Raw genomic sequence first — 20,794 nt, forward strand, 5'->3', positions numbered from 1 at the left:
ACATTGCAGGATACCTGGCCATCCAGACAAGCTTGGTCTTAAGTTTGACACTTCTTGTGGTCACTGTTTGGTGTGTTCCACTTGCTTTCTCTGCTTAGGTTGGAGTGGAATTATAATTCAGTTTCTGGCAAGTTCTGTTCCTCGTTGCAAATTGCATGTCTGTTAATATTATTTGAGCATAGAATTGAGATGAACCACAATGTTCCGATTTCGAAATGTATAAGCGTGGACTGTAGACAGAACATGAAGGTATTTTGTAACATGGTAATAGACCCATATACCACTATTTTTAAATCCCAGCTTCCAAAAATGATATCTGTAAATTGCATCTCTCATCCTACAATGAATACATGCCATCTTCTTTGATGATTTAATGTAAAATTCCAATTGTAAATTAAAAAGAAAACATTCTCCTAGAAGCACACTCCTCTGATTTTAACCTTAGCTGATCTAACCACACAGTGGCAAAGCTACAATTCAGGGTCATCTAATTCAGCACGACAGTAAGTCTGAGTTTAATCAGCCAAACCATGTAGATCTCCTGGAATTAAGCTTCGTGTTGCTAAGACTTTTGAACTGCAGGTTTATCTACAGCAGAACAGGAAGAAAGCCAGCTTTGGTAATGAATGTAAGCCACAAATTTCTGTTTTGCAACTACTTCAATGGTCAGTCAATCATGCTTTGAAATACTGAATTGGTATTACCAGGTTTTGTATTTTGCAGCCACCTCAGTGCAGAGTCTAAACTCCTTCTTCCATGTTTTGAAAGGAGGTTTGTTGTTAGAAACATGGCAAGTGTCGGCTTGATGCTTGGCCAGGTGTGTTGTAGGTATTTAAAAAAGATAGTACCACTCTGATTCAGCAATTTAATTACGGTACATTATGGTTGATATTTTCCCATTAACTGGAAGTTGGTTATGCTTTCCACTTGTTATTTATTAGCTCAGCACTGAGGCTGATTATGGTGACTGTGCTGATGCTTTGTTGCAACAAATTAGTTACATATTGAGCACAAACCAAACTTTGTAGCTTCTGATTTTTTTCAACTCGATACTGTTCTTAAAAAAAGCACCTTTTATGCACTAGAACATTGTGAAGGTCCCTTTAATTTAAGGGAGCGGCATGGTTGTAGGGTGTTCTGTTAAGAAGCAAGCTGGTCAAATTTTATTGATTGAATTGAGGCTTGTAGAAAATTAAATTGTTGAAATGTTAAAAGAGAAGCTAGGATAGTGTGATTGAGAAATTATTTGGGGAGGGAGGATGAAAAAAATAAGTAAAATCCTAGGTGCAACCTTATCAGCAGATTCTACTTTATACAATTCAGTATCTTTTAGTCATTTTTGTGACAATTTTTTACTTTTTTGTGATTAGTGCACAGCTGGCAGGACTTCTGTGTGAAGAAGAAGGTTCAGAAGCTGATAATGTTAAATACTGTGGCTACTGCAAATATCATTTTGGCAAGTTGGTGAGTGCTATGAATTTTTCATGGATAATAGTTTTGTTCTTTAAAAATAATCTGAAGTAACAATTGTTTGGATTAAATGGAATTTAAAGCAAGTTTCACAATGATTATATGGTCATCCACTATTGATTGCTATAATAATCCATCTGGCTCACTAACTGTATTCAGGGGAGAAAATCTGTCATTCTTAACTGTTCTGGCCTACATATGACTCCAGACCCACAATAATGTGGTTAGCCCTATTAGAATGTGGTTGACTCTTAAATGCCATCTGAAATGACATTGAGAGCCATTTATTTCAAGGAAACCAGGGATGGATAATAGCTCAAATTTCCATAGAAGAACAAAAGAAAATGAATGAATTCAGTTTCTATAAACAAGCCAGGAGACTATCCAGCACACAGCCTTACTTGCATGACAGCTATGCTATTCATGAGGCAGTGTATTCTTTGTTGTTCTGAGTTCACCATGTCACTTCAACTGTGGGGTGTATGTAAATGTTGAGTGCAGTTAATCTGACGTTGTTAACAAATGACCAATTGGGAATGAAATTGTATTAAAGTACTGAGTTTCACCAGTTTATACATTTGCTATTGATTCACTTTATTAAGGGAGAAAAGAACTGAATGTTAAATAAACACGACAGGACAGTTTATAGTTGTGATCAGAGATCATGCGAACTGCAGATGCTGGAGAATCCAAGATAATAAAATGTGGAGCTGGATGAACACAGCAGGCCCAGCAGCATCTTAGGAGCACAAAAGCTGATGTTTTGGGCCTAGACCCTTTATCAGAAAAGGGGGATGGGGAGAGGATTCTGAAATAAATAGGGAGAGAGGGGGAGGCGGACCGAAGATGGATAGAGAAGATAGGTGGAGAGGAGAGTATAGGTGGGGAGGTAGGGAGGGGATAGGTCAGTCTGGGGAGGACAGACAGGTCAAGGAGGCAGGGTGAGGTTAGTAGGTAGGAAATAGAGGTGTAGCTTGGGGTGGGAGGAAGGGATAGGTGAAAGTAAGAGCAGGTTAGGGATGCGGGGACGGGCTGGGCTGGTTTTGAGATGCAGTGGGGGGAGGGGAGATTTTGAAGCTGGTGAAATCCTCAATGATACCATTGGGCTGCAGGGTTCCCAAGTGGAATATGAGTTGCTGTTCCTGCAACCTATGGGTGGCATCATTATGGCACTGCAGGAGGCCCAGGATGGACATGTTGTCTAAGGAATGGGAGGGGGGCGGGGGGAGTTAAAATGGTTTGTGACTGGGAGGTGCAGTTGTTTATTGCGAACCGAGTGTAGGTGTTCTGCAAAGCGGCTGCCAATCCTCCGCTTGGTTTCCCCAACATAGAGGGAGCCACACCGGGTACAGCGGATGCAGTATACCACATTGGCGGATGTGCAGGTGAACATCTGCTTGATGTGGAAAGTCATCTTGGGGCCTGGGATGGGGGTGAGGGAGGAAGTGTAGTGGCAAGCATAGCACTTCCTGTAGTGGCAGGGTAAGGTGCCGGGTGTGGTGGGAGCTTGGAGGGGATTGTGGTGCAGACAAGGGAGTCACGGAGAGAGTGGACTCTCCAGAAGGCAGACAAGGGTGGGGATGGAAAAATGTCTTCAGTGGTGGGGTTGGAATGTAGATGGTGGAAGTGTCGGAGGATGATGCATTGTATCCGGAGGTTGGTGGGTGGTATGTAAGGACTAGGGGGATTCTCTTGCGGTTATTGCGGGGGCGGGGTGTGAGGTTTGAGTTGCGGGAAATGCGGGAGACATGGTCGAGGGTGTTCTCGACCACCTTGGTGGGGGAGTTGCGGTCCTTGAAGATGTATGGGAGTGGAATGCCTCATCCTGGGAGCAGATGCGGCGGAGGCGAAGGAATTGGGAATAGGAGATGGAATTTTTGCAGGGGCGTGGGTGCGAGGAGGTGTATTCCAGGTAACTGTGGGAGTCGGTGGACTTGAAATGTACATCGGTTTCGAGCTGGATGCCTGAAATGGAGACAGAGAGGTCCAGGAATGTAAGGGATGTGTTAGAGATGGTCCAGGTGAACTTGAGGTTGGGGTGGAAGGCGTTGGTGAAGTGGATGAACTGTTCGAGCTCCTCTTGGGAGCCTGAGGCGGTACCGATACAGTCATCAATGTAATGGAGGAAGAGGTGGGATTTAGGGCCAGTGTAGGTGCGGAAGAGGGACTGTTCCACGTAACCTACAAAGAGGCAGGAATATCTTGGGTCCATGCAGGTGCCCATGGCCACCCCCTTTGTCTGTAGGAAGTGGGAGGAATCGAAAGAGAAGTTGAGGGTGAGGACGAGTTCGGCTAGGCGGATGAGGGTGTCGGTGGAGGGGGACTGGTCGGGCCTGCGGGACAGGAAGAAGCGGAGGGCCTTGAGGCCATCTGCATGGGGAATACAGGTGTATAGGGACTGGACGTCCATGGTGAAAATGAGGTGTTGGTGACTATAGGGAATTCGAAGTTCTGGAGGAGGTGGTGGGCGTGGGTGGTGTCGCAGACGTGGATATGTAGTTCCTGGACCAAGGGGGAGAAAATGGAGTCTAGATAGGTGAAGATGAGTTTAGTGGGGCAGGGGCAGGCGGAGACAATAGGCTGGCCAGGGCAGACGGGTTTGTGGATTTTGGGAAGGATATAGAAGCGGGCGGTGTGGGTTTGGGGAACAATGAGGTTGGAAGCTGTGGGTGGGAGGTCACCTGAGGTGATGAGATTATGAATGGTATGGGAGTTGATGGTTTGGTGCTCGGGGGTGGGGTCATGATCCAGGGGCGGTAGGAGGTGGTGTTGGAGAGTTGGCGTCTGGCCTCAGCAATGTAAAGGTCAGTGCGCCATACGACAACTGTGCCTCCCTTGTCTGCGGGTTTGATGGCGAGGATGCGATTGGAGCAGAGCGAGCGGAAGGCTGCACGTTCTGCAGGGGAGAGGTTGGAGTGGGTGAGAGGGTTGGAGAGGTTGAGCCCCGAGCAGCAAACCATCATCTCCCAAACAATTCACAACCTCATCACTTCAGGTGAACTCCCACCTGCAGCTTCGAACCTCACGGTTCCCCAAACCCACACTGCCTGCTTCTATCTCATTCCCAAAATCCACAAACTCACCTGCCCTGGTCGAAACATTGTCTCTGCCTGCTCCTGCCCCACTGAACTCATCTCCGCCAATCTGGACCCCATTTTCTCCACCTTGGTCCAGGAACTCCGTATCTATGTCTACGACACCACCCACGCCCACCACCTCCTCCAGAACTTCCAATTCCCCGGTCCCCAACACCTCATTTTCACATTTCCAGTCCGTGTACACCTGTGTTCCCCATGCAGCTGGCCGAAAGGCCCTCGGCTTCTTCCTGTCTGGCGGACCCTGCCAGTCCCCCTCCACTGACACCCTCGTCCGCCTAGCCAAACGCGTCCTCACCCTCAACAGCTTCTCTTTCAATTCTTCCCACTTCCTACAGACAAAGGAGTTGGCCATGGGTACCTGCATGGGCTCAAGCTATGCCTATCTCTTTGTAGGTTACCTGGAACAGCCCCTCTTCCGCACCTACACTGGCCCTAAACCCTACCTCTTCCTCTGTTACGTTGATGACTGTATTGGTGCTGCCTAATGCATCCCCCCCCCCACCCCGGCGGTGGTCAAGAATGCCCTCAACTGTGTCTCCCGCATTACCCGCAACTCATCCCTCGCACCCCGCCCCTACAATAACTGCCAAAAGAGAATCCACCTACTCCTTACATACCACCCCACCAACCTCCAGATACAATGCATCATCCTCTGATACTTCCTCCGTCTACATTCCAACCCCACCATGAAAGACATTTTTCCATCCCCACCCTTGTCTGCTTTCTGGAGAGGCCACACTTTCCTGACTCCCTTGTCCGCACCACACTCCCCTCCAACCCCACCACATCCAGCACTTTCCCCTGCAACCGCAGGAAGTGCTACAGCTGCCCCTACACCACCTCCCTTACCCCCATCCCAGGCCCCAAGATGACTTTCCACATCAAGCAGATGTTCACCTGCACATCCGCCAATGTGGTATACTGCATCCGCTGTACCTGGTGTGGCTCCCTCTACATTGGGGAAACCAAGCAGAAGGTTGGGGACCGCTTTGCAGAGCACCTATACTCGGTTCGCAAGAAACAACTGCACCCCCCCGGTCGTGAACCATTTTAACTCCCCCTCCCATTCCTTAGACGACATGCCCATCCTGGGCCTCCTGCAGTGCCATAATGATGCCACCCATAGGTTGCAGGAACAGCAACTCATATTCCACTTGGGAACCCTGCAGCCCAATGGTATCATTGTGGATTTCACCAGCTTCAAAATCTCCCCTTCCCCCACTGAATCCCAAAACCAGCCCAGCTCGTCCCCGCCTCCCTAACCTGTTCTTCCTCTCACCTATCCCCTCCTCCCACCTCCAAGTTGCACCTCCATTTCCTACCTACTAACCTCATCCCCCCCCCCTTGACCTGCCTGTCCTCCCCGGACCAGCCTACCCCCTCCCTACCTCCCCACCTATACTCTCCTCTCCACCTATCTTCTCCTCTATCCATCTTCGGTCCGCCTCCCCCCTTTCTCCCTATTTATTTCAGAATCCTCTCCCCATCCCCCTTTTCTGATGATGGGCCTAGGCCCGAAACGTCTGCTTTTGTGCTCCGAAGATGCTGCTGGGCCTGCTGTGTTCATCCAACAGGACAGTTTATAGTTTGAACAGTTTTACTATGTAGATGATATGAAATATCAACAGGTGTCGTAATATTAAATTAAACTTTATTTAATGTGCTTGTCTCCTATAGTGTTGACTGTTCCAGTGCATTCCTAGTCATCCTACTCGATTCTAACCTTTGCAAAGTTGAAATCTTCAGGGTAAAAGCCATCAGGGTATCTGCACTCTTTCTTGTTGAACCTGCCGACTTTTGGTGATATGCTTGCAGCTGCCTATGCTGAGCCACAGGAAGTCTCTTCCTAAAAGGCGCATCCTTGTGCTCTCTGTCTCTTGCTCCCTCATGCGCTGACCTGCACCCTCGTCCTCGCTGTCTCCGTCTCTTTCTGGTGTGTTGGTTCGCATGCGCTTGTGTGGAGTTGTTTCTGAAACAGTGACTTTACGCATTGCACGTAAGAGTTCATGGCACATTGGCGTGCTGATGAAAGATTATTTCCTGTGGTTGTGGTTTATACTGTGGTAAATATTTGTGTTTCAGTATATTAAGGATTGACATTGGCTTAGAAAACTCAATTTGAAATCTTTTAGACAGTTTCGGAGGAGACTTGTCTGGTATTGGCAGAGAAAAGTGGTATTTAAGGGAAAAGACAGTTAGCTCAGTGTAAAAGTTTAGTTGGTGAAACTTGCAAACCAGATACATTGGTTCGAAATCTGCAGGATATTAATAGCTAGGAAAGGGAAAGCCTTCAGTTTTGACTATTCATGTAAGAAGAGTTCACAATTCATAAGAACGAACAGAGAAGATTTGATATATGGATATATAGAACATTACAGCACAGTACAGGCCCTTCGGCCCTCGTTGTGCCGACCTGCCATACTGATCTCAAGCCCATCTAACCTACACTATTCCAGGTACGTTTGTATGCTTGTCCAATGACGACTTAAATGTACCTAAAGTTGGCAAATCTACTACCGTTGCAGGCAAAGCGTTCCATTCCCTTACTACTCTCTGAGTAAAGAAACTACCTCTGACATCTGTCCTATATCTTTCACCCCTCAATTTAAAGCTATGCCCCCTCGTGCTCGCTGTCACCATCCTAGGAAAAAGACTCTCCCTATCAACCCTATCTAACCCTCTGATTATTTTATATGTTTCAATTAAGTCACCTCTCAACCTTCTTCTCTCTAATGAAAACAGCCTCAAGTCCCTCAGCTTTTCCTCGTAAGACCTTCCCTCCATACCAGGCAACATCCTAGTAAATCTCCTCTGCACCCTTTCCAAAGCTTCCACATCCTTTTTATAATGCGGTGAGCAGAACTGTACACAATACTCCAAGTGCGGCCGCACCAGCGTTTTGTACAGCTGCAGCATAACCTCTTGGTTCCGGAACTCGATCCCTCTATTAATAAAAGCTAAAACACTGTATGCCTTCTTAACAGCCCTGTCAACCTGGGTGGCAACTTTCAAGGATCTGTGTACGTGGACACCGAGATCTCTCTGCTCATCTACACTGCTAAGAATCTTACCATTAGCCCTGTACTTTGCCTTCTGGTTACTCCTACCAAAGTGCATCACCTCACACTTGTCTGCATTAAACTCCATTTGCCACCATTTGTCCTGGGGGACAGGGTGGCGGGGGGAGGAGAAAGCCCTGCAAAATTAGTAAGGAAGGCATTACTTCAATTGGATTACCCAAAGAAATACAGTCTGATCAGGATTCAAATTTTATTCAAAGAAATGATGACTACTTTTGGCATAAAACATTTTTTTTCCACTTATTACCTGCTACCTTAGGGTGCTGTTGAAAGATGGCATCTACATTTGAAAATTATGATTAGAGCTTATTGCCAGGAGTGCTCTAATGATTGTGATAAAGGAATTACCTTGTTACTGTTTTGCCATTAGGAATTATCCAAATGAGTCCTCAGGATTCAGTCAGTTTGAACTGATATGGTCATGAGGTAAGAGAACCATTGAAATTGATTCAAGAAAAAATTATAAACCATAGCTCAGACTATACATTCAGTTTATTTGAGTTTGATAAAACTGAACCAGAGGATTCAAGTTACCCAAAAAAGTATTTGAAGAGTGCTGGACAAACAGTGGAAACAAGAACAGGCTCTAAAAAGTCAAAAATTTTAAATTTTGTCGCAGGCATCAAGGTGTGAGTGTTGATACCTGTCACTGGAGAGCCATGAGAAGTAAGGTTCACTGGATCTTAGCAAATCAAAAAAATTACAAATGATAAACTGTGGTGAGTACTCCAGAGAAAAGGGAACAAAATCACCAAGTGTCATCTTAATGCTAAAGAGGTTATGACTGAGGCGGTAGTTGGGAGAAGTGTCATAATGGAGGTAAAATTAAAACTTCAGAATGTTGAATGAATCAGAAATTGAAAATTCAAACATAGGGTTTTTCCATTCCTAGGACAAATGCAAAACCTTATAATATGTTGACATGAATGGCTTTCATTGGATGTTTGTTCCAAATGTAAGCACTCTAATGCCTCCTTTGACAAATTTGTTAACGGAATGCAGAAAAGTTGAATTGACACCAAAATCTCAGATTGCATTTGACAACGATACTGATTTTAGCAGCACCACATAATCCCTTCCAGTTGGTTGTTGATGTCTTGGACATTGGTGTGAGTGCCATTTTACTACAAGAAAGCGAAATGTTTGTTATTTTTCAATGAAACTGTACATTTCAGCAGAAGTATTTGTTGGAGAAAGAACCATCTTGTTTTGTATAGTGAATGCATAGGCTTGAAATCTACAACAGCATGGAAGAAACTGCTGTCGACATACACAGTTTTTTGGGTGACATTTCAGGACAAGAATGTATGATTGTTTTTATTGGAATTTAATTCTTCAGCATTTCAATTGAAAAATAATTCATGTACTCGGAAAAGTTAATTCTGTAGCATTCTGATGGTTTATCAGTACCATATGCGAAGGAAAAAAAAATCATAGATCATAGAAGATCATTGAATCCCAACAGTGTTAAAACAGGCCCTTCGGCCTAACAAGTCCGCATCAACCCTCAGAGCATCCCACCCAGGCCCTTCCCCTTCTAACCCACCTTCTCTACTCATTGCTGAATCACGACGGGCAATTTAGCATGGCTAATCCACCTAGCCTGCACATCCTTGGAAAGTGGGAGGAAACCGGAATACCTGGAGGAAACCCACACAGACACGGGAAGAATGTGCAAACTCCACACAGGCAGTTGCCCAAGAGTTGAATTGAACCCAGGTTCCTGGTGTTGTGAGACAACAGTGCTAAGCGCTGAGCCACTGTGCAATCCCAAAATGATGTGAATCAGATGCTTGTGAGTAAAATATGGTTCTTAAGAAACTAATTTCTCATTTAATGACAAAATATTATTGCTGTCAATATTACAAAAGATTTTAACCCCTTTTTTGATGGGGAATGTTGCCTGTTAAAGATTAATTTTCATTCTTTTGTGTGGAGGCATAATGAGAGTGGGATATAGTTGTATGTCAAAAGTCATGCCTTACTTCAGAAGAAGATTTGTATCAGACTCAAAATAATAACTTTGTTTACGCCCCATAGATGCTGCCATACTAGCTGGTTTTCTCCAGCATTTCCTCTATTCATTTCAGGTTTGCAGCACCGACAGTATTTTACTTTTGTTTAAATTTGGTTGTATGTTTTGATGCCTTGGTTCCTCCACAGTCTCGTGCATTAAATGGAAAATGCTAACTTTGCTCTTCATTTGCTGCCTCATTGTCAGTGCAGCCATTTCTGGAGATAAATGAATATGTGATTTGCATAGTGGGTTGTGCTTTTGAGTGAGGTAAGATATTCTATGTGCTTTAAGATTGTATCATTGATTGATTTGTGATAATACATGATGTAACATCAAAGATTTTTGGTCTGACCTTCATTAGTTTATGGTCAGTCCATAGCTGTTGGTCTCATGTTTTTAGAAAAAACGTGGTCCATGACCCTTTTTAAAGCCTGCAGAAGAGTGTAACCTGAGGGCACAACCATTGACAAACAGCAGGTCCCAGCAGCTTCAAAGCAAAATTAAGCACTTCTATTATCTCTTATGGAAGAGATTAACATCTGTTCAATATTTTCATCAAATTCCACAGAAAGTATGGCAAAGAAAATACTGAAGAGCGAAAAGGCCATGATAAATCCTTGCTTCATGATACTTGTTACGTCAAAGGGTTCTTTGTATTCTGCACAGTCAACAACTTTGGCTTCCATTTCATAAAGTTGTGTAACAGTTTTTCTATCTAGACATCCAGGTTTTGCTAAAACTTTCCAGAAAGCCTCACTGTTTACTGTGGAAGGCCATTGTATGATCACTAAAGGCACAGCTTTTTGATTAGTTTGGATAAGATTACCTACAGTGTGGAAACAGGCCCTTCGTGCCAACAAGTCCACACCACCCCTTGAAGCATCCCACCCAAGCCCATCCCCATATAACCCACAAACCCCTGAACACTACAGGCAATTTAATATGGCCAATCCACCTAGTCTGCGCAGCTTTGCACTGTGGGAGGAAACCGGAGCACACGGAGGAAACCCACGCAGACACGGGGAGAATGTGCAGACTCCGCACAGACAGTCACCCAAGGCTGGAATCGAACCCGGGTCCCTGGCGCTGAGAGGCTGCAGTGCTAACCACTGAGTGAATTTGTTTGTGGGATGTGGGCATCACTCACTTAGTCAACTTTAATTGCCCATTTTCAGCTATCCTTGAGAAAATGGTGGTCACCTGCATTTTTGAATCATTGCAGTCTGTCAGCTGATGCATAATGCTGTTAGGAAGGGAGTTTCAGGATTTTGACCTGGTGATACATTTCCAAGTCAGGATGTTGAGTTGCTTGGAGGGAAACTTGCAGTTGCATTTCCCATGTATCTGCTGCTCTTGTCCTTCTGCATGTGCATGCTCATGGGCTTGAGAGGGGTTATCTAAGAAACTTTGTTAAATTTCGGCAGTGCATTTTGCAGGTGGTACAGATGGCTGCTACTGCCTGTCAGTGATAGGGGGAATGTTTGTGGATGTGGTACCAGTCAGATCCAGCTTCTATCGTGCTTTTGGTGCTGAAAACACCCAGGTAAGTGAAGTTTTCCGGCACACTCTTGACTTGTGCTGAGTAGATGGTGGATAGTGTTTGGGGAGTCAGGAGGTGAGTTACCCACTGCAGGATTCCTGCTCTCTGTTCGATACTTGTAGCCACGGTATTTATAGAAGAACAAAGAACAAGGAAAATGACAGTACATGAACAGGCCCTTCAGCCCCCCCAAGCCTGAACCGACATGCTACACGTCACAACTGAAGCCCCCTACCCTTCCGGGAACCGTATTCCTGTATTCCCCTTTTATTTATGTATTTGTCAAGACGCCCTTTAAAAGTCTCTTTAAAAGTGTCTGCTTCCAATACCTCTCCTGGCAGCAAGTTCCAGGCACCCACCACCCACCCTCTGTGTTTCTAAAAAAAAACTTGCCTCATACTTCGCCTTTAAACCTTGCCCCTCTCACCTTAAACCTATGGCACCTAGTAACTGACTCTTCCACTCTGGGGGAGAAAGTTTCTGATTGTCCACTCTGTCCATGCCCCCCCTCAATCTTGTAGACCTCTATCAAATCGCCCCTCAATCTTCGTTGTTGCAGTGAGAACAACTCAAATTTCTTCAATCTCTCCTCTTAGCTAATGCCCTTCATACCAGGCAACATCCTGGCAAATCTTTTCTGTACCCTCTCCAAAGCCACCACATCCTTCTGGTAGTGTGGTGACCAGAATTGAACACCAAATGCAGCCTAACTAAGGTTCCATAAAGCTGCAGCATTACCTGCCAATTTTTAAACTTCTTCCCCTGGCCGATTAGGGCAAGCATGCCATATGCTTTGTTGACTACTTTCTCCCCTACTGAGCCGTCGACCACCTGGCCAGCTCATTCTCCAATACTAGGTCCAGTATTGCCCTTTCCCTAGTTGGACTATCTATTTACTGTTTCAAGAAGCCCTCCTGGATGTTCCTTACAAACTATTTTTTTTTCTATTCAGTTTTTGTGGGATGTGGGCATTGCTGTCTAGGCCAGCATTTCTTGCCCATTCCTAGCACTCTGCCTCTTCCAAGCCCAAGGCACTAAGTGAATCCCAGTCAATATATGGGAAGTTAAAATCACCCACACAACAATTGTGTTACTTTTACATCTTGCCAAAATCTGCTGACACATCTGTTCTTCTACATCCCACTGGCTGTTGAGCGGCCTGTAGTAAACCCCAAACATTGTGATTGCACCCTTTCTGTTCCTGATTTCTACCCATATTGCCGAGCTATGTGAGCTGTCCTCCCGCAGTATAGCTGTGAAAACCTGCTTAACAAATAGTGCAACTCCACCACCCCTTTTATATCCCCCTCTAACCCGCCTGAAACATCTGTATCCTGGAACTTTAAGCTGCCAATCCAGTCCCTCACTTAACCAAGTCTCTGTAACAGCAACAACATCAATGGGGAGCTAATGGCTTAGTGGTATTATCGCTGGACTGTCAGTCCAGAGACCCAGATAACATTCTCGGGACCCAGGTTCAAATCCGTCTAGGACAGATGGTGGAATGTGAATTCAATAAAATACCTGGAGTTAAGAATCTAATGATGACCATGAAAGCATTGGCTGATAATCGGAAAAATCCATCAGGTTCCCTAATACCTTTTAGGCAGGGAAACTGTCATCCTTACCTGGTTTGACTTGCACGTGATTCTCGAACCACAGCAATGTGGTTGACTCTAAACTGTCCTCTAGGCAATTAAGGGTGACCAATAAATGCTGCCTGGCCAGCGATGCCCTAATCCCGTGAATGAGTAAAGAAAACAAAAACCTTAGTTCCAAGTACTAATCTTGAATTCATCTGCCTTACCTGTTACACTTCTCGCATTGGAACAGATGCACTTCAGTCCATCGGACCTGCTTTGTTTGGCAGCCACACTCTGCCTGCTCTTCCCCTGAGTCTTACTGGCCCGATTCTCTCTTTCCCTTTCAGTCAATTCACCTTTGTTTTGGTTCCCACCCTGCTTTTATGCTACTTTAAATCCTCTTGAATGACAACAGCAAACCTCCCAGCCAGAATATTTGTGCCTGCCTAGTTTAGATGCAACCCGTCCTTTCTTGTACAGCTCTCACCTGACCCAGAAGAGATCCCAATGGTCCAGATATCTGAAACCCTCCCTAAACCATCTGTTTAGCCATGTGTTGAGCTGTGCTATCCTCCTGCTTCTAGCCTCACTGGCATGTGGCACAGGGAGTAATCCTGCGATTACAACCTTGGAGGTCCTGCTCTTTACCTTTCTACATCCCTCCCTGAACTGCTCCTGCAGGGCCTCGTCACTCATCCTACCTATGTCGTTAGTACCAGTATGTACAACAAGCTCTGGCTTGTTCACCGTCTCCCTTCAGAATGCTTTTTGCCTGTTCAGAGACATCTTGGACCCTGGCACCAGAGAGGCAACACCATCCTGGAGTCTTTTACATCTACAGAAGTGCCTATCTGTACCCTTAACAATAGAGTCCCGTATAACTACTGCTCTGGTGCTTTTTGTCCTTTCTTTCTTAAGAACAGAACCAGCTGTGGTGCTGTATCAGGTTCCCCCTCAACTTGACAACAGCCCCTCCTTAAACCACCTTTCTATGTTCTATGTACCAGTGATTATCTTACATTTAAGCAACTGCTGGACATGCACATGGACAGCAGTGAATTGAGGGGAATGTAGGTTAGGTTATTTTAGTTTTGGATTAAGATTATTCCACAGCAAAACATTGTGGGCCGAAGGGCCTGTACTGTGCTGCACTTTTCTATGTTTTATGTTCTATGTCTATGGAAGCAGTGACTGCAGATCTTCCCCAGATCAGCCAATCAACGTCACCACTGTGCTGCCCTGTTCCTTGTACTCACCCTTACTTGAATGCAGAGGGTGTCTTGATGAAATCCACCTTCTGGATAGCTAGTCCAGTTAAGTCAATGGTAACCCGCAGGATGTTGCTCCTGGGGGAATTCAGCAACAGTTGTGCAATTGATTGTCAAGGGGGATTGGTTAGGTTCTTGTTTGATACGGGCCATTGTCCGCAATTTATGTTAGACAAATATTGCTCGAGAATTGTCGTCCTGAGCCTGGATCACATCCAGTACTTGACGCATTTAGAAGTAAAGTTCCAGTTGTTGTTCCTGGCATTTTCTTGCAGTTGGCAAAAGGTGGAGGTCATATTGCAAGTTGCTGTCTTTTCTGCACTCACTTTGACTTTCTGGCGGTATGTTTTTCCATGTGGCCTACCAGTCTATTGAGAATGAGATTTTCTAGATTTGGACAGCTATTGCAAAGAGCAAGATTCTTTTGAGATGGTCATGCAGGCTTTTAGTCCTTTTCCTTTTCACATGTGGACAATTGTGGTATCTTCGAACTTCTGAGGAATGGCTTGTTCTTAAATTCTGTGATTACAATTGTATGAGGTTGACAGCTGTTTGAAAACTTCCAGATTTCTCCTGTGAGCTGTCTGAATCTGCACTTTTCTTGAAAATAAGGTTCTGATGATTTTGGTAACTTTCGCAACAGAAATTTTGCTGTCCAGCCTTTTCTCTTGGGCCAGTCTGAAAGTTTGCCAATAGCTGTCTGTTTCGGTTGGCAACGTGAGTGAGCACGTACGTAAGGCATGCGTCTGCATTCTTTGATGACGGGCAAACTAAAGAACTGCAGATGCTGTATATTGAAAACAAAAACAGGAATTGTTGGCAGACATGCTGAATTTTTCTGGCTATTTTTCTTTTTGTTTCTTTGATAGCTGTTCTCTAGCTTAGGCTCTCTGTAGTGCTGAAAACAGGTGAACGTCTAAGTGGGAAATGTAGGAATGGGAGTAGAGCATTCGGCCCCTCAAGTCTGCTCTGCCATTCGCTGGATGATCTGTAGCCTAACTCCATATACCTGCCTGTGACATGCTTCTCTTAATTTCTATGTTGAGCAAAGATTTTATCTATCTCTGGTTTTAAAATGAACAACTGATCTAGCATCAACTGTAGGACCATAAGTTCTTCAGGATTTCACTGAAATTCCCTGTGCTTTGCTAATTAGTAATCTGAATTGCTGTGTGAATAACAACCTCGTGTCATTGTCTTTAAGCTGTTTGTTAAAGATAGGTCTTAACTGCACTCTCAAAGCTTCCACATCAGTTAGGGCAAGGAGGCAAGTCCCAAATCCATCCCAAACTGGAACAAGGAATGAACCTAGTGATGCCAGCATCAAGCTGATCTACAGTTACCATTCAGCCAGCTGAGCTGGCTGGCTTAATGCAGTTTCTACACTTGTAGTAAAATGCACTTTTCTTTCGTGTTGTCATTTGGGACTGTGAATAACAATAGAAACTCCTATTATTTTTCTACCATATGTTTGACTAAGAATCTCTCCCACACTCAGTCCCTTTATGGTGTATGTCGGAAGGGTTTACAAATTATTTGGCTTTGATATGAATATAGCTTCCTTGGCAACTGAGTCCTGGAGCCACTGCAGATTTGCGCTGTGCTTCCATGGTAGTGATTTATGCTTGGGTAAAGTATTGATAGAGCTGATCACTCATTTTGTGTTAAACAGTATAGCCTTCATGTTTGCAAAGTCTCAAAACAACATGAAGCTGAACACACCCATGCTTTACTAAACTACATACAAGTTCCCTGGCTGGTTGTTTTATGCATTTAGCATTTCCGGATACATGTTCTTGAGCCTTCTAAAGTCACAAGCTGGTTTCCTGAAGTCTGCACCATTGTCTCCAGATTGTGTAGCCAAAAGGTGTCTTTGCATTCCATTGAACTGGCTCCTGTAGCATATTGCCCTTTTCCCTCAGCTCCATTGAACTTGTGCTCTGTAGGTGACATTGTTGACCTGTCTTCTGGATGTTGGCCTTGTCTCCTAGGTGGGCAAGTATCGTCAGCTGCAACTAAACAAAACATGGTTTAGTTTGTGGTATGAGTCAAGAGCAGATATTAAAGTAGCTGCAGGTTGTTTTGTCATTGTAATCTTGCATGTTGGATAAAAATAATTCAGAAGATAGAAATAAACCTGTTATGCCTCTTCCTGTGTTGCAGTGCTGTGTCCTGTGTATTCACATCAAGAGGGAAGCAGTATGATGAGGCTCTTCCCACTAGCAGCGACAGTTGTACCGTCTTGTATTATATGCAACCTTATTCTGCACTAAAGAAGGAGCTGCTGTAATGAGAGTCTTGATGTGCTTGAAAGTGGCTGCCATGCTAGATCACTTCAAGTCAAAGCAAAATATTACTGATGGTGGAAATCTGAAAGAAAAACAAGGCTGGAGATATTCAACAGTTCTGGCAGCATTTATGATGAAACAGACAAATAACGTATCGAGTTATTCCTCTTTGAAAGAGAGAATCCTATTGGACTTGAAACATCAACTCTTACCCTTCTGCACAGATGCTACCAAACCTGCTGAGTTTCTCCAGCAGTTTGTTTTTATGCGAGAGTAGTTAACAGTTGATGTGAAAAAGTTCTAGATTCTGAATTGTAAATGCTCAGAATTAGACAGCGCAGTAGGATCCATTCAGCCTAGGAAGGCTTTTACTCAGCCCTACAATTTTTCATTTCCAGCATACACTTAATTCCTAGATATATTTTCTCAATTTGCATAAATGCAGAATTCTCCATCCAATTGCATTGCTTGCATCAAACAAAGCCAGTATTTGTGCTCTCCTTCAGCCATTTCTTAAATATTACATTGTATTTATAGCCAAAATGAACCTTCACTTTTAAAAGGGTGAACAGAGATAATGGGAACTGCAGATGCTGGAGAATCCAAGATAACAAAGTGTGAAGCTGGATGAACACAGCAGGCCAAGCAGCATCTCAGCAGCACAAAAGCTGACGTTTCGGGCCTAGACCCTTCATCAGAGATGGGGATGGGGAGAGGGTTCTGAAATAAATAGGCAGAGAGGGGGAGGTGGACCGAAGATGGATAGAGGAGAAGATAGGTGGGGAGGTGATAGGTCAGTCCGGGGAGGACGGATAGGTCAAGGAGGCGGGATGAGGTTAGTAGGTAGGAAATTGAGGTGGGATGAGGGGATGGGTGAGAGGAAGAGCAGGTTAGGGAGGTGGGGCCGAGCTGGGCTGGTTTTGTGATGCAGTGGGGGGGGCGGGAGGGGTCGAGCTGGGCTGGTTTTGGGATGCAGAGGGGGAGGGGGAGATATTGAAGCTTGTGAAGTCCACATTGAGCTATAGGGCTCCCAAGCGGAATATGAGTTGCTGTTCCTGCAACCTTCAGGTGGCATCATTGTGGCACTGCAGGAGGCCCATGATGGACATGTCGTCTGAAGAATGGGAGGGGGAGTGGAAATGGTTCGCGACTGGGAGGTGCAGTTGTTTATTGCGAACCGAGCGGAGGTGTTCTGCAAAGTGGTCCCCAATCCTCCACTTGGTTTCCCCAATGTAGAGGAAGCCACACCGGGTACAGTGGATACAGTATACCATCTTGGCAGATGTGCAGGTGAACATCTGCTTAATATGGAAAGTCATCTTGGGGCCTGGGATGGGGGTGAGGGAGGAGGTGTGGGGGCAAGTGTAGCACTTTCTGTGGTTGCAGGTGAAGGTGCCGGGTGTGTTGGGGTCGGAGGGAGTGTGGAGCGGACAAGGGAGTCACGGAGAGAATAGTCTCTGTGGAAGGCAGACATGGGTGGGGATGGAAAAATGTCTTGGGTGGTGGGGTTGAACGTAGATGGCGGAAGTGTCAGAGGATGATGCGTTGTATCCCAAGGTTGGTGGGGTGGTATGTGAGGATGAGGGGGATTCTCTTAGGGCGGTTATTGTGGGGGCAGGGTGTGAGGGATGTGTTGCGGGAAATGTGGGAGACACGGTCACTGCGAGGGGGGGAAGGATTCTGCTTAGGAACCCTGCAGCCCAATGGTATCAATGCGGACTTCACAAGCTTCAAAATCTCCCTCTCCCCCACTGCATCCCAAAACCAGCCCAGCTCGTCCCTGCCTCCCTAACCTGTTCTTCCTCTCACCTATCCCCTCTTCCCACCTCAAGCCACACCTCCATTTCCTACCTACTAACCTCATCCCGCCTCCTTGTCCTGCCTGTCCTCCCCAGACTGACCTGTCCCGTCTCTACCTAAAGTCTCCTCTCCACTCATCTTCTCCCCTATCCATCTTGGGAAAGCCTCCATGTGGTATGGAGATTGAAAAATCAGATCTATCCATGGTGTAAAATTAGCACTTTAGTATTCTTTTTTAACATCGACTAATTAAAATGAATTATTTATCTTTCGACCTGCACTGTACTTGTATCCTAATTAATTTACCTATCTTGATACTAATCCTGTGAATTATTAATCAAAGTAATAGGGTAGATGAAAGTAAGATATTTGGGAATCTCACACTGGGGGCACAATTTGAAAATTAGGGGATACCATTTAGGTTTGAGAATTTTTTTGTTTTTACTCAGTGGTGAATCTCTGAAATTCTCTAACCCAGATGGCTGTGGAAGCTCAGGTTTTAAGCATTTTTTGGGTAGGGATTGATGGATTTCGGATCACAATTGGCATACAGAGTTGTGAAAATAGGTTGGGTTTCAAGCTTTGAATGGTTCAATCATCCATTATTGTGTTGAATGATGGTACAGACCCAACAGTCAGGAAAGACGTACTCCTGTTCCTACATTCCTATCCACTCCAAAATTGTACAGATACACTCTGCACATTTACTGTAACTTCCCTCCTGCATTAAATCTCCAAAATGTTTATATATTTCTGGATTAAATGCCTTTCCCAGCCTATGTATATCCTGCTTTATCTTCTGGTAATCCTTCTCACTATCTACTGCTTTTCCCCAGTCTTTGTGCCATCCACAAACTTACTAATCAGGCCAACTACATTCTCCTCCAAAACCAGTATATATTACAAACAACAGGGGTCCCAGTACAGATTTCTGCAGAGCGAATGCTGCTACTCTGTCTTCTATGACTTAGCCAGTTCTGTATCCACCTTACTAGCTCACACAGATCCTGAGAGACCTTGTCAGAGACTTTGTCTATGTAGGCAACATTTATCAACCTGTCCTCATCTATCATGTTTGTCACTTCCTCAAAAAACTCAATCAAGTTTGTGACGCAAGATCTTCCCCATAGAAAGACCTACTGCCTATTGCTGATGAGTCCATATTTTTCTTAATGCATGTAAACCCTATCTCGAAGAATCTTTTTTTGATAATTTCCCTATCACTGATGTAAGGCTCACCAGACTCTGTAATTTCCTGAATTATCCCTGTTTCCCTCTTTAAACAAAGGAACAGCATTGGCTATTCTCCAGTCCTTTGGGACCTGTTCTGTGACTAATGAGGATGCAAAGATTTCAAAGGTCCCAGCAGTTACCTCACCTGCCTCCCTTAATATTCTGGCCTAGATCCCTTTAGGTTCCATCAACATACTCCTCCTGAGACTCACCATTCATCAACATACTCCTCCTGAGACTCACCATTCATCATGACCTCCTACTTTGTAAATACCAATGCAAAGTATTTGCTAATGACCTGCCCCACTTCCACTAGCTCCATACACAAGTTCCCTCCATTGCCCTCGAGTGGGCTAAGTGTTTCCCTAGTTCCCCTCTTACTGTCTATCTGTACATAAAATTCCTTGGGATTTTCCTTAATCCTATTTGCCATAAACATTTCATAAGCCCTAAAAATCCCTGTCGATGCCTTGTTTGAGTTCATTCCTGCCAACCTGGGGCTCACCTGCCTTCAGTTTCCTAAACTTTCCACATCTCCTTTTTCTTTTGACTCTGCTCTCAATTTCTCTTGTTGTCCAAGTTTCCCAAAGCATGCCAACCATATCCTTCATTTTCACAGCGACGTGCTGGCCCTGAACGTTAACCAACAGGCCTTTAAAGGATTCCCACATGCAGATGTAGATTTGCCCTTGAACAGCTGTCCCCAGTCTGCGTTCACCCGTGGCTGCCTAATATTGTTGTAAATAGCCATCCTCCAGTTTAGTACTGTCACCTGAGAACTATTCTATTGTTATCCATAATTAACTTGAAACTTCAGGAATTAGTCACTGTTCCTGAAATGCTCCCCTACTGAAACATTGATTAACCAGCCAGACTCACTCCCAAAAATAGGTTTAATATGCCCTCGTCCCTTGTTGGACCACTTGTATATTGTTTCAAAAAACTGTCCTGGCTGCCGCTAACAGAACTGAGGAAGGGTCACTTGGATCCGAAGCGTTAATTGTGATTTCTCTCCACAGATGCTGCCAGATCTGCTGAGCTTTTCCAGCAATCTCCATTTATAGTATCTGCAGTTCTTTCAATTTTTAATTATTTAGGTCAGCATTTATTGCCCATTCCCAAATGCCCCTGAGAAGTTGGTGAGTTGCCTTGATCTGTTGCTTTCCTTTAAGTACTGTTCTGAAGGGCGCTTCAGGATTTTGACCCAAGAATTATGAAGGAATTGTGGTGACAGTTCAGGATCAGGAATGTTGCATGGCTTGGAGAGGAACTTGCTGATGGTTATAACAGTTATTGCTTAAGGAAGAGCTGTACTGGGTGTTAACTATCACTAGTTGAGTTGAGTTCAGGAAATTGGGGATGAGTAAAGAAGGAGAGTTGGCAGTATTGGTTAAGGAGAGCAGTGTCAGTGATAGAG

At 44.8% G+C, this 20,794-nt stretch overlaps 1 protein-coding gene across 11 annotated transcripts in view; it reads left to right on the plus strand.

Annotated features, from left to right (window-relative positions):
• Positions 1–20,794, plus strand: part of mllt10 (MLLT10 histone lysine methyltransferase DOT1L cofactor) — a 647,928-nt gene that overhangs the window by 98,738 nt on the left and 528,396 nt on the right. For 7 of the 11 annotated variants that reach the window (XM_059638800.1, XM_059638789.1, XM_059638793.1 and 4 more), the window contains one exon: positions 1,371–1,464. The exons of 1 other annotated variant lie outside the window; for it this stretch is intronic. In XM_059638800.1, coding sequence (XP_059494783.1) covers positions 1,371–1,464 — 94 coding nt within the window. Of the gene's footprint in view, positions 1–1,370; positions 1,465–6,245; positions 6,331–20,794 lie in introns of those variants that run through there. 3 more of the 11 variants (XM_059638813.1, XM_059638807.1, XM_059638814.1) reach the window with 2 other exon arrangements.

This window comes from Stegostoma tigrinum, chromosome 2, assembly GCF_030684315.1.
Source record: "Stegostoma tigrinum isolate sSteTig4 chromosome 2, sSteTig4.hap1, whole genome shotgun sequence".
In the NCBI taxonomy this organism is placed as follows: Eukaryota; Metazoa; Chordata; class Chondrichthyes; order Orectolobiformes; family Stegostomatidae; genus Stegostoma; species Stegostoma tigrinum.